This window comes from Bombyx mandarina, chromosome 01 (genome assembly GCF_030267445.1).
Source record: "Bombyx mandarina strain Sakado chromosome 01, ASM3026744v2".
In the NCBI taxonomy this organism is placed as follows: domain Eukaryota; kingdom Metazoa; phylum Arthropoda; class Insecta; order Lepidoptera; family Bombycidae; genus Bombyx; species Bombyx mandarina.
Genome location: NC_143208.1, coordinates 9,644,246 through 9,658,660, shown reverse-complemented (window position 1 = coordinate 9,658,660; position 14,415 = coordinate 9,644,246). Strand labels below are relative to the sequence as shown.

Here is a 14,415-nt window from a genome sequence, read left to right as displayed (position 1 = left end):
AGTGTCTGAACATAAATAACATGTGTGTGTACCGTGACCTATGTACAAGTCCATTTGAAGTTTATTAAAGTAATTATTTATAATGATGAACGAAGTTTATAACTTACACTAATTACGCCATTAAACACGATTGTTGGTCAAGTGCTTTTTACCTTCAGAACAATTGAAAACTACGCATTGTATGGCGAGGGACTTGGCTAAATCTTTAGTTGTTTCGGTCTTTCCGGTTCCAGCCGGTCCAGCCGGAGCCCCTCCAAGGTCAAGCTGGAGAGCTCCCATCAGACAAAGGTAGCAGCGGTCCGTCAATGGCGTTATAACCAAGACACCTTAAAGTAAGGAATATTTCAAATTAAATACAATTCAAAGCTTTGAGCAATATTAAATTGCACTTTAATAAGAGATTATCTATATACATATATAAAAGAGAATGTATACGTGTATGTATGTTCACCTAAAATTACTTTACGTAGCTAGCTTTCTCAGTCGTCTTATGGCTTTTATGTCTTAATATAAAATTGCATTTTGTTACGGGCGAAATCGTGGGTGCAGCCAGTACAATCTAAACCACCGCCTATTAAGAATTTTATCAAATTATGCAGTTTTTATTTGAAATATATTTATACTTTATGTACTCTATTGGTGGTCTTATAAACTCGCATTGGTACGTACCACCACCTTGTATATTTATGCCACTGAAGGTGTCTGAAGGGTGGGATATCTACTATACAATCGTTGTTTAGAGCTCATATCCCAAGTTGAAGCTGAAGCATGAAATTGTAACAAAAAATATATTTCTGAAGTGAACTTGTGATAGTGTTCATGACTACGTTATAAATAAATTCAATGTATGCATACAATTATAATAATATGTAGGTACCTATATATCTACATAAAATATGATACGTCATTATCCGTAAATAGCACTGTCGTTTATATGGTAATATATTAATGAAATTTATGAGAGCATGTATAATTAATATCAAAATATGAATACATATTATCTCTAGTCACAATAATGTCCCTACCTCCAGCTCCCAAATACTCGTGTCCATATATATACATGGCACTCGACATTCTTGCGACACAATTATCGATATCTTCTTCCCAATAATAACGAATCATTTTTAACCATTCGAAATCGTTTCTGTGAACAGAGCGCATATTGTTAAGTCAATGTTATAAATTAACTTTGTCATTATATTTAGTTTGGCTTGTGGTCGAAATACGAATTATTCTCATGAACTAATCGATCTTCACAACAATAGTAATATCGATTTTTTTTCTACATATGCATTAAATATTCCGCATTAATATATTTGTTTGAACCTTCAAACCTATTGAAGTTCAAAGTTTATAATCGATGTAACAAAAACCAACACAGCAACGTGAACCAAAAAAATTCCAAACATCTCAAAACACATCACACACATAACATATTAAACACACACAAAAAAGTGACTCGAAAATTAATGTATCTACAACACGCACAAGCCGAATTTACCGTTTTGTCAGTCAAATACTGGTGGTAGGACCTCTTGTGAGTCCGCACGGGTAGATACCACCACCCTGCTTATTTCTGTCGAGAAATAGCAATGCGTTTCAGTTTGAAGGGTGGGGCAGCCGCTGTAACTATACTGAGACCTTACAACTCAAATTCAAAATCTCAAAGTGGGTGGCGGCATTTACGTTGTAGATTTCTATGGCTTCCGGTACCCACTTAACGGCAGGTGAACTGTGAGCTCGTCCACCCATCATTGCAATAAAAAAAAGATATACCCACGAATTTTCTCTCCAAAACTTTTCTAGTAAACATTCAGTCAAAGGCCAAACTATTTACAATTAATACTCGTAATAGCCCCTAAATATAATTCTGTGAAATACTAACGCTTTTTGAACGTGTTTCTCGACCATATGTGATATAGTATCTCTTGCATGTACATCGATCGTGATCAAAGCACACAAAACCTTTCGAAATAATAAGGTCAGATCTTTTCGCGTCAAAGCAGCCAAGTCATTGAGGTCCGATATACATTTTTTCTCGTAGCTCAGTAACCCCGTATCGATACGGAGAGGTATCTCCAAATTAAATACCTCGTGGACTCCTTTGGCCCACATTATCTGTGAGACGGTTAGGACTACCTAAAATAATAAAATTCAAAGCTCAATCAAAAGGTTTCAAAGGTTGAAGATTGGGCACGTTAAATAATATTAGAATTTTATTGTAAAGGATAACCACTTTATTTATTTGTATATTAGATTATCCAAGACCACTTTGGAAATAGTTTCTTTTGTGGAAAAATAACAACGACCTAACTTAATATCAAGAGAAATACAAGGCATATTAAGTCTTTCTCATTGTGAATATAATTTACAAATAGCATTTCTTTTGTTGTTTGGAAACACGATATGTACATAAAATACTTAACCTAATTATGTATTTTCAAGGTATGATTTTCTTTATGGAGTTTCGAAAATTAAATTCACCTGATTAGGATGCATTTCGACCCAATCCACTCGTTCATTCACCATGTATTCTTTTAATGCAAATTTCATGCATCGTTTCACTGATGCGAACATTGCTTCCTCGACTTTTCCCAACCAATCTTCAACATTACCTCGAGCTTTTAGACCCTATTGAAAAAAAAAGTCTGGATAGATATTTAATTTAAAATATATTTTATAATTGATTATATATTTTGTGACTGTGTTGTTAATGTATTAATTAGGGATAATACATCTGCACTCAATGGAGAGCATTTTAAAATCCAATGTGATTGTGTGGTGATTTAGAGTTACTTCTTTATCACCCCTGCAGGATGAAAAGAACGAGTGTCATTTAAAAAAAAAACACCCATAGACATAAAAAAATGCCAGGAGTACAGCTTTGTTGCTGCCTGAGGTGAAACACTCTCCTTAAACATCATTTGACCATGAATAAGCATGACGTAGCGCTCCAATAGCGTAGGAAGTTTATTTCATAGTTGTATCTACAATACTTTTTTTTTATGATTGAAGGATTACTGGTGGCCCGGAGGCCTTTCCAGTTTCATCAGGACAGGTGGGCGAGCAAAGGCTCAGCCAAGAGGGGTGGGATTTGCTAACAGCTACCCGAGCGCCTCCGAAGGAGACCTAACAGCTCAAGAGCAGCTGCTTCGCGAATGAATCTACTACCGGATCGGAATCGCGACCCGCTGAGAAGATCCGGCGAGAAACTTAGCGAGCTGATTCATGGGTTAGGTTGCACGGCGAACTCTTTGTCGAGTTCGACGAGTACGGTTACCGAGGTCCCTAAGCCTGCTCCTAGTGTTAGAGCTGAAGGCGTCTAATGCAAAGGTTATTGGATCTGATGGATCCGTAAGGACGTGTCTAGGGCGTCGACGGTGACTGACTCCTGCATGATCAGGATTCGGGGAGTAGTCAGCGGCGGCTACGATAAGGCGATTATCATGACGATCTACTATATTATTACAATATTACAAAAAAAAAAATTAAAAAATATTTTTAAGCTAATCACCACTCTTGATCTGAATGTACTTACTATTCTTGCCTATTATTTTATATCAATGAATATGTAATTTCAAGGACAAACTCAAAGGAAGATGTTGTAAGTAGCGAGAACTTGGGATATTTCATTGATTTTGATTGCACGTTTATTGCTAGACATTTTATAGTTAATAATTTAAAATATATGTAGAACCTTTCCCAAGTTAACCCTCTCCCCTTCCGGAGATAGCATAGCAACAATATCTGTAGTCAAATCTTCAGGGCTCGCAGTTTTTGCTAATTTAGCTTGCAGCATGTCCCTCGTTTGAAACGACATTTCCTTTTCGACTAAAGTTCCGTCTTCCGCTATCTCCATTTCACTTTCCGGAAACTTTACACCGAATTCCAATTTGGCTATAGCGTCAAAGCATTTTCGAAGGTGCGGTTGCACCGCGTGCGGATTGCGAGTCTAAAACGGAGTCCACAAAATTTAAAATACAATAAAAGTTACAAATGATATGATAAGCATTATTATTATTATTCGTGATTAAAATCATCTATATATTTTATTCATAATACCTGTGCTAAAATTTCTAATAGTTCGTCATTGGATAAGAAGAAAAATCTGGGGAATGCAACACGTTTAGTTTCCAAATATGCTTCGAGACATTTCATTATCTGATCCAACATTTCATTATTCCGTACGAACTCCTCGTAAAGTTTTGGTTGCGTTGCCGCTGGCATCGCCAACGGAACCTGTTTCGATTTTATAACAATTAGACCGAAAAAACAAAATGGAACGAATCCAAACTAAATGAAAAAATGTCAAATAACTTACCAAATCAGGGTAATTTCATGATTATATGTTACGTAAAATATTTAAAACTTGACTTATTACAAAATTCATAAAACAAGCACGAGATTGTAATGTTAGAGAGTTTACTTTTAAATCCCACAACTGTACTGTATAAACAATTTTATACCTTAGCAAGTTTACGCATAATATCCTTCCAAGATTTATCAACGATCGAAAAGAGCCTCGTCTCATTTGGCAACTGTCTTTGAATGTCAGGCGCCGAGAATATAACCTCCAAATACATCCAAGTCTGCTGACATGCATACCATTCTTCCTGAATTTAAATGAGAAAAGGTAACAACACCTCAATACAATATCAATGACGTTATTTAAAAAAACGATTACCCACCAAAGTCTTAGCGAACAGTTCCAAATTCTTTGCCCATTCTTCGACTCGGCTTTTAATCGGACCACAGTTTCTCGAACTCAGTATTGTGCTTATGTGAATGTTACTCTCGTCAAGACTCGCTTGTATTTCATCTAAGCCACCGAGAATATAAACATCTCTGGCGTCTTTATGTAAAATAACGGGAAACTCTAAAGCGGCCCATATCTCTTCAACCTAAGGAAACATAGAGGAGAACCAGTTTAGTACAATAAATAGATATTTAAGTAGGTGAATATGACAAATTGGTGTATTTCTAATAATATAATTAACGATAAACAAATCAAAGCCTGACAGGATTTAAGTAATTTGAAAAAAAAAAATCAACAACTACAGCTACATCTTCTTCTATATCGTTCATCCATAGTGTTCGATCATGGGTGTCATGGACCGCATGGTATAGACTACCACCAAGTGCTTCCTTTACCAGATCTGACCATCTGGCTGGTGTTCTCTACATTCTACTTCCTTATTCTATATTTTCCTATGCCCTATTCTATTTGGTTCTCGTGATTTGTAGACATAATTAAAACTAAATTTACAGTTTAATCCCGCGTTTTTCGTTTGTTATTATTTCAGAAATTTCGAATACTTTTACTGTATTCGTAATCACGGACGACTTAGACGTTTACTATTTCGGAGGGTATTTTTGTTTTCTTTTTTGGTTACTTCTTTATTTTGTTGGCTTATGTGATCTTTCTTGTTCAAATTACAATAGTCATTAATCAGTTTAAACAAATATGCGACCCCGAGTTTTCGAACTACGGTTGATAAATCGCTATCATCAGTCGATTTTGGCAGTATTTATATATAAAGTATTGATGGTATGTTGAAAGCCAGTAGGTACGGATCGCCATTGTTACCTATTGCTTTAGAAAACGAGAGGACAATAGTCCTTGTACCAATGCAACAGAGACTTCAATCCTCTGTATCTAGATGAACAATGGCCTTGACGACCTCCATGCTATATACAGCGATTGAGCTCCCATAGCCACTAAAGATCGGGTAGGCTGTCAGATCATTTTCAAATTTAGTAATTAAAAGACAGAAAATTTTAAACAACGCATTACTTTTTTCAATAGAGACTCGAGACCAGCTTCCGAACTAGCTTGACCGGCAACTTCCATGAGTTCATCAGAATGTTGGAAAGCCTGGAGCTCTTCGAACATTTGCAGATTCATTACGACGTCAGGCGTGAATCGGGTGTGCAAAATCTCTTCTATTTTCACCCAGTGTCGTGGTTTTAAAGCCGGATTGCGTAAATACGAAATCACCGGTAGCTGAAAAAAAACAAATCCAAAATGTCCAAGGCCAAATTAAAACAACAATCAAATCCACGCCAATGGTTTTATACAGCAGATAAAATATTGCTTCCAACTTACTTTCTCCTTAATAACGTCGATGAGTTCTTTACATTTCGGTACGATTGTATTACTAGGTAAACCTTTGTCCAGTTGATTAAATATTTTGCCGTAGCTTATTGTCGTGTTTTGTATCTCGTCTACGTCCAAGGTATTAAAAGGATTATCGTACCTATTTAAAAAAAAAAAAGGTTCATCATTTCACTATTATAATTAGACACTCAAAATTAATTTGCTGTGTACGAACCAAGATTTGAACATGTCGTTCCATTCTTTAGATGCTTTCCAAAGAAGCTGTCTAAGTTTGACGTCATTTATGGCTTCGTCTAATTGCTCTAACCTAGCTGGCGGTATCTAGAATATACATTTACAATTATCATTTAGACCAACTATAAAATTGTTAACATTTGTTACTGTAATAAACTGTAATAGTTGAAACCTTGAATATTTTTTGCCATTCCCGGATTTGTTTGTCTCGAGCCGAGCATGCTATTAATTTTTCCAATAGATCGTCGAGTGTCTCCATAACTTTCTCTAGATCCGATTTCTCGTCATATAACCACGGTTGCTACATAATGATTAACAATATCATTATAATAATCGAATATAAATTTTAATATTTCATTACTGTCATCAATCTTTACCGTAACTTCATCCCTTAGTTTATTAACATCTAACATTAGATTCATAATGTCTTTGCCAATTTGACTTGCAAACATACCGGCGAGCTTACTACGCGATTCTATTCTAGCATCGACATCGCTCCGTAGAGTACTGAGTGTAACGCTCAGACCTGAAAATTAAGTAAAATAAAATTCCTCCTAAAATTCCTCGAACAAGTGCATTTCAGTCTAAAATTTGGAGTATAGCTTACTCGTAAAGGAAATTCATAAATTAATGAAACATTCACATAATCACGGGTCGCTTCTGTGAATTAGTAATAATTTTGGCTATCACGAAACAAGATGTAAGAAGCTTTTTCACACATTCGATAAAGGTACATAGAATAATTTTGATATGCGCTTTATTTATACCTAAGAACTGGGTCATATCTTCAGGTGGAATAGGTATGTTGAACTCTCCCATCAGATCGTAAAGCTCCCTCAAGTATTCCAGTCTTTCTTCGAGGAATGCAACGCGAGATTCTAATCCGTCTAACATGAAATTAAAAGCTACTAGTTCGCTCGCTGTTTCAGGATCTTTAGTGATATCTCCACTTATATTCTCAACTCCTTCCAATATTCCATCAATGCATTCACGACCGATACTAAAATATAAATACAAATATCAAGTAGTAACCAAAACTAAGATAAGTAGACAATGAGGCCAATCTTTATTTAAAAAAAATAATAATATTGGGTTTTGCTTTACTTTTGATGGCTTTAAAATTTACCACTAGACTTAAATCGCTTAAAGTGTAAAAACTACATGCTCAAATGCTATACCTAAATTGTTTTACAAAAATTTACACTTCTATTCTAAAGTTGTGAAAAGTTCAACACTCACTCGGGAGTAACGTTGAGTACAACGTCAAACAATCTCTTGGGTTGCGGCCTAAATAGCTCCTGGAAAGGGCTTAAGCATAGAAATATTAAACCTAACGGTTGGTAGCTAACGACATCTTCGATAGCTTCCATTTGCTTAACAAATTTTTCACAAAGCTTTCTAAACTCATTCAAATCCCTTTCTTGCTTGATAATATTCACATCCATTTCGTGAGCTTCCTTAAAGCTGTCCATAAACGCTTGCATTCTGTTTAAGAACAGCCAGACGCACTCGTATGCATTTTTAATAGAAGTTGGAATGAAGGTTATGTCGTCTAACATCTTCTTGTCCTGGTTCATTAGAAAATACAAATTGGGTGACATGCCAGCAGACCACTCGACCTGTTTACCCATTATCGTCGGTTGGACAATCATTTGTAATGTTTCTTCGGTTAAGAAATTTCGGAATTTTCGCACGTGCTCATCCCAATAACTCGTAATCTTCTCTAAATACGAAGATATAATTTCTTGACTTGGATTTAGCTCTACCGCACCATTCGGTCTGACGTAGGCGTCCACTTGGAAAAGAGCCCACTGTAATTTAAACGCTCTCATTATAGAGTTTATTTCTGAGCAACTTTAGCTATAAAAGTGAACCTATACAAACTTTGCAAGTATCAGTTTGCCTTGGTAGTACTTCAAGAACTTCATCTAGTGCAGAGCCTTCCAATAGCTCGCGACTCGGTGTGAAATTAACGTGTATACGTAGCATATCCGCTAGCATGTAATTTGAACGTTTAGTTAAACGATACAGCAAGTAGTTCGTCATGTAGTCGAAAAGCTTTATAAAGCTGAAAAGTGAAATCGTATTTTCCGAAGTTGTTATAAAAATTGTATATGATATACAATATATTACAAAATTAAACATAAACATATTTTGATTACGCTACGTCAAATAAACAATGGTTACATAAAAATTGGCCTAATAATATCGAGGGGTGAAAAGCTATTTGGTCTATGCAACATTTTTGCAACTTTTCAGGAGCGCCATTTAAAGTTTAATAATATCATAACAAAAATACTTTTCAGCCATTTGAATAGAGTAAACGTAATTGAAGTTGTTTATACTAATCTATATATATAAAAATGAATTGCTGTTCGTTAGTCTCGCTAAAACTCGAGAACGGCTGGACCGATTTGGCTAATATTGGTCTTGAATTATTTGTGGAAATCCAGAGAAGGTTTAAAAGGTAGATAAATATGAAAATACTCGGAATTAAATAAAAATAACAATTTTGTTTTTTCTTTGATATGTCACCCGTCGGACGGATTCCCTTTGATTGTTTTAAGTTTATTTTATACAAAAGCTTAGGCCTTTTATTTATCGATCGAGGCACTACGAAGTCTGCCAGGTCAGCTAGTACCAAATAAATAGAACCTTTAATTACAAAGATAAAAGTCGCTTAAACGCAATAGCCTTTCAGCCCTTGATATATTATAGTACATTATATCCGATTTAGGGACTATTTTGGATATGTGATAAAACAAAGCTTACCATGCCAAGCGTTCACAGTATTTTCTTTTATTAGCTTTCTCCGTATACGACATACCTCCGACCGGCTTCCCTCGTATTATTTGAAGCGAGGGTATGTTTCTATCGTCGTAAACGAAACCTTGTTGGTAAAGTGCCGTGTGACACGCTTGACTTATTATATCCAATACCACAGTACGGAATTCGACCAATTTCTCTCTTACGTTTTCCACGCGTTTCATCTGTTGTATTTGTACATATACATATATATTAATAATAAGTAGAACAAAATCAAGTTTCATATACCAAAAAATAAATTGCGATTTTGATTAAATGACCCTACTAATAGTTTGTATCATAAACCTATGGAAAGTATTGGCGCCCAGAAATTAACTAAAGTCAAAAAACTACACACATTTAGCGCAGTAGATGGGTAAGCGTGCTCGAGGCCTACTTAGCGTTAAGTTGCTATCGGGGCCTATAGAGAATACAGTTTAAATGAGATTGGATCGTCATATAGCGCATCGAGACACATCGCGGCTGAAATACAAAGAACGGTGGAAACTACCAGGAAGTACGAAAACTACGAGGAGTACATTTCATTAGACAATGTCAGAAGTCGTCGTGGCCTAAAAGATAAGACGTCCGGTGCATTCGTGTTGAACGATGCACCGGTGTTCGAATTCCGCAGGCGGGTACCAATTTTTCTAATGAAATACGTACTCAACAAATGTTTACGATTGACTTCCACAGTGAAGGAATAATATCGTGTAATAAAAATCAAACCCGCAAAATTATAATTTGCGTAATTACTCGCGGTAGGACCTCTTGTGAGTCCGCGCGGGTAGGTACCACCACCCTGCCTATTTCTGCCGTGAAGTAGTAATCCGTTTCGGTTTGAAGGGCGGGGCAGCCGTTGTAACTATACTGATACCTTAGAACTTATGTCTCAAGGTACCCACGCGCATTTACGTTGTCTATGTCTATGGGCTCCAGTAACCACTTAACACCAGTTGGGCTGTGAGCTCGTCCACCAATCTAAGCAATAAAAAAAAAGAAGTTCGGAGAGTTCAATGTTAAAGTAAATACGTACGAGAACTTCGATGAAATAAAAGAATGCCGTATCCATGTCTCTGGATACGTCCGCGAAACTTTTCATGTACATCTCGCAGCACATCGCCTGAACGTTGAGCAAGGCCCTCCCGAGCACCGGTGTCAGTATGAACAGGTTCTTGGCGAGTTTCGTACGAATTTTACTGAATTTTCTAAACAATATCGATTTCCTCCACACATAAAACGCTTTCCAATATCTGTACACTTTAAAAAACTTTATCTGAAAGTGACCAAATTAAACTCATATGAGTCTAAAGCATCACATCAATTATTATGTTTCGGTTTTGCTATTTGAATACGCTTTTATTAGTTTCAGACTTATGTATGTTAGTATGTAACGAAATTTTTTAACATGATTTTGACTCTCTTCAAAACGTCGGATTAACTAGAAATTTGGCATACTTATTAAGGAACGATGACAATTCAATTTAAAAAGGAAAAGATATTTAAAAATTGAAATTATTTGCGAAGTTGTGTTGTTCGAGTTGTCAGTAGTCTTTAGCAGCTCGGGTAGCTGCTAGAAAATTCCATCCCTCCTGGCTCTCCCACCTGACTTTATGAAACTGGAAAGGCCTAAGGCTAAGCGCGCACTACGATTTTTATTCGTTGCGATTTTTAAAGTGCGAAATATTAACGTAAACGACAATAGTTCCTACGCACACTACGATTTATTGTCGCTTGTGGAATAGCGGAGGCAGTTATTGCAGTATATACCACCACCACGAAAGACGGAAGTGTGTACATGGAAAAAGAAAGTTACCGTTATATGATGGTACCTACCTGATTCTACGTAACAGAAATTTCAAGATATTTGATTTTTTCGCAATGCGCAGGATTTGATATCACTTCATACGGTACAAAATATACATACGATTTCGTATCTGCCATTTTAAATCGCAAACGATTTATTTTCATAGTGAGCGGATTGTAGTGTTATTGTTCACAGATTTGCGATATTTTTTCGCAGCAAACTTTAATCGCAGTGCGCGCTTTGCCTATGAACCACCAGTAACCTTCTTTCTTAAAAAAAAAACAGCTTTCACAAGCTTCTTTGGTCACTAATTTCATAAATCACTACATATACAGAATTAGGCATGCCTTCATCTAATTTGTAAAAGTATATACAATTTCTGTGAAAATACACGAACAGTGTAAAAATAAAATGTAAAACTGTAAGAAAACAAAGTAGATTCGTTTTGGTTCCACGCTGTGGTAGCGATATGACATGCAAAATTATGCAGCGTGATGCACTTACCCTACTTTCAGGCTAGACTTGACCCATGCGCGCTGCACTAACGAAATGAGATTTCCGTGTAGGTAACCACTCTACCGTGTGTGTTTTACTGAACAACTACAAATTCGTTAAATGTAAGGAAAGCGGCTTAGTAAAATATGGTACCTACAAGAAAATTCAAATGCTCCAAGACAAAAAGGTTTTTCGTCACCAAAATAAGTAAAGCAAATGTTTGCCATCGATTTGTTACGCGCTATAAAGGTAAAATACATTTATATTTGTGCAACGATTTTAAAGAACTTTCATTGCATCTCGTTTTAATAAAACGCTGAAACACACACACACACACAATTCTACATTGTTTTTCGATATCATTCATTAGTATAGGGTGATTGTTCAAATCGTTTTTTTTTCGTATATGTTTCTTAACTTCATTATTGGTACTTACATCAGTTAGTTTTACGAAAATGGTGTATTCCTGTTCCCAAGCCGGCAATTTTGTGAAGACCATTTCGTTGGTATAATGCGTTACGCCGCAGGGACTAATAGTTAGATAATTCTTCTTATCGATTTCTTCGTAAGTTACCACTCTGAATGTAAACAGTTTTTATACTCCAATGTTAATACTTTAAGAAAACTTTTTGAATAGCTAGAGGGTGGAAAAACTTCATTTGACGTATTCAATAAAAATAGTATTTTTTTTTGTGGTAGATTGTATTTTAAATAGGTAGTTTAAGTATAGTAATAGTATAGTAAATCTAAGGGTTGGACTACTGTTATGAAATACAATCAAGCCTTCGCATCTCAAAGTGGGTAGGTAGCATGCACGTTTTGATGTCTGTGGGCTCAAGGTAGTCACTTTATTTTGGATGAGCCGAAGTTCGCTCGACCAACTAATATTATGAAAAAAGGCCTAGAAATAATTATTTTTTATGTAAAACATAGGATATATAAAATTTGAGCGCACTTTATTTTTTATTTTACTAGTAATAGAATCTAGTTGAAGCTACTTTTTTTTTTGCTCATCTTCAATTTCCTTGCAAACATGATACGCGTAGATATTATTGATCATGCATAGGTAAAGCAGGTATTCTCTTGAAAACAATCCTTAGATTTTTAAGATATATCTAGGTATAGAGATTAAATTAATTTAATGAACCAACTTTAGATAGTAGGGCGTAAAATAAACGTTCTCCGGGTGCACTGCGTATATCATATAAAGGAAGCCACAGGACGGGTTCGCTCTCACGTAATCGATCACCTCCTTCTGTGACGCCACGACAGGTTTCACCTTCAGAGGATCGGTTGTGCACTCTTTACTTATTTCCACGCTGTCTCGTGACTCGCGGATTTTTAGAGCACGTTTCTTTTTTTCTTTAGCATTGGCTTAAAGTGAATTAAGACTTTTTTAAACTTCATTTAGGATTCGCAATCTATATACCGATATTTAAAAATTAATTGCTGTTCATTAGTCTCGCTAAAACTCGAGAACGGTTGGTCCGATTTGGCTAATTTTGGTCTTGAATTATTTGTGGAAGTCCAGAGAAGGTTTAAAAGGTAGATAAATCTTCTATTTATCTTTTATTTATCGATTGAGGCGCTACGAAGTCTGCCGGGTCAGCTAGTTTAGTGATAAATATGTAAAATTTTATACATGTAGGACTACTTTTTCGATTTATAGCCGGTTGTTGCATTACATAAACATTTCGGCAACGGCAATCATATTCTGCTCATAGGTACTTAGGCCTCAGCTAGCTCATATTTAACTTTTAACCCAATTTTAACTTTAGATGAATATTATATAGAACAGTGGTTCTCAATTTTTATTTCTCGTACTCCTTAACAAAACTTTTCAACTATGAGTACCCATTACCTGAGAACTCCATACTTACTCCTAAAAACGCATTTCGTTTCTATCAACCTACATAAATTTAGTCACGCGGTATATAAGTGAATGTACTGTATTTTACCAACCCAACGCTCATAGTGCTTGCAAGTTAGCAAGCTATTAATTATAATTTTAATTTTCAATTAAAACTATATATTGTAGATTTACTACAATCTAATAATGTTTGTATAAGTTAACTTTTAACTTCTCAGTATTTTCGCCATTATAAATATCACTATGGGACTCCGCGTACTCACAGGGGTACGCTTACCACAGGTTGGAATTTTTTTAAAAAAGATCATAAATTAATCTTTTTATAATATACTAGCGACCCGCCCTCGCTTCGCTTCGGAAACATTAAAACACACATGAAACCAAAAAAATAAAAATAAAAAAAATTTTAAAAAAAGTAGCCTATGTTCATCAGGGACAATGTCGGCTTCTAATGGCAAAAGAATTTTTCAAATCGGTCCAGTAGTTTCGGAGCCTATTCGAAACAAACAAACAAACAAATCTTTCCTCTTTATAATATTAGTATAGATTTTATATCGGCTTAATTTTGAATGGCCGACCAATATATCGAATCACTCACATGTCCCATCCTCCAATTTGAGTGGCTCCAATTTTACTGGTTTTCTTTCTCTGCGGTATCTGTCATCTTGTGCAGCTTTGAATCCTGTCTGTATTGAGCAATAGAACGAATTTTAAAAATAATAATATGAAATACAATAAAATTTTATAGTATAGAAATAGTCCATTACCAATGGTTCAGGTTCCTTTTGTACATGTTCAATTTTTTCAAGTAATTTTTTGTGAGGTAAATGAAATGGTATTTCTCGAGGTTTTCTGGAGTTGAAACAAAAACGTTAAATATCTACTTTGATTAAATATATGAAAACAATCGAAATAGCGAGGAACCGTGAGAAGCTAGCTTTAGCAGGTCATCATAATTTTCAAATTAATAATGAAGTCAATAATTCGGGTCAAACCGCGTCAAACTAAGCCGCGTAATGTTAAGTTTTTAAATGTCAGTATACAACATTGTTCATTCTAGGTAACATCAAACTGGAACAAGCCACG

At 35.5% G+C, this 14,415-nt stretch overlaps 1 protein-coding gene across 1 annotated transcript in view; it reads right to left on the bottom strand.

The window, feature by feature from the left end:
• The window catches only part of Dhc16F (Dynein heavy chain at 16F), a 47,685-nt gene that overhangs the window by 32,703 nt on the left and 567 nt on the right, over positions 1 to 14,415 (bottom strand). The window contains exons 2-23 of the mRNA XM_028177129.2: positions 14,097 to 14,181; positions 13,928 to 14,015; positions 12,611 to 12,833; positions 11,896 to 12,037; positions 10,194 to 10,433; positions 9,125 to 9,342; positions 8,237 to 8,420; positions 7,592 to 8,163; positions 7,120 to 7,352; positions 6,730 to 6,878; positions 6,525 to 6,653; positions 6,333 to 6,439; positions 6,107 to 6,257; positions 5,795 to 6,004; positions 4,689 to 4,901; positions 4,467 to 4,613; positions 4,063 to 4,239; positions 3,698 to 3,952; positions 2,485 to 2,631; positions 1,886 to 2,139; positions 1,026 to 1,144; positions 153 to 326 (exon numbers count right to left, since the gene is read on the bottom strand). Of these exons, the coding sequence (XP_028032930.2) occupies positions 153 to 326; positions 1,026 to 1,144; positions 1,886 to 2,139; positions 2,485 to 2,631; positions 3,698 to 3,952; positions 4,063 to 4,239; positions 4,467 to 4,613; positions 4,689 to 4,901; positions 5,795 to 6,004; positions 6,107 to 6,257; positions 6,333 to 6,439; positions 6,525 to 6,653; positions 6,730 to 6,878; positions 7,120 to 7,352; positions 7,592 to 8,163; positions 8,237 to 8,420; positions 9,125 to 9,342; positions 10,194 to 10,433; positions 11,896 to 12,037; positions 12,611 to 12,833; positions 13,928 to 14,015; positions 14,097 to 14,181 (4,217 nt within the window). The remainder of the gene's footprint in view (positions 1 to 152; positions 327 to 1,025; positions 1,145 to 1,885; positions 2,140 to 2,484; positions 2,632 to 3,697; positions 3,953 to 4,062; positions 4,240 to 4,466; positions 4,614 to 4,688; positions 4,902 to 5,794; positions 6,005 to 6,106; positions 6,258 to 6,332; positions 6,440 to 6,524; positions 6,654 to 6,729; positions 6,879 to 7,119; positions 7,353 to 7,591; positions 8,164 to 8,236; positions 8,421 to 9,124; positions 9,343 to 10,193; positions 10,434 to 11,895; positions 12,038 to 12,610; positions 12,834 to 13,927; positions 14,016 to 14,096; positions 14,182 to 14,415) is intronic.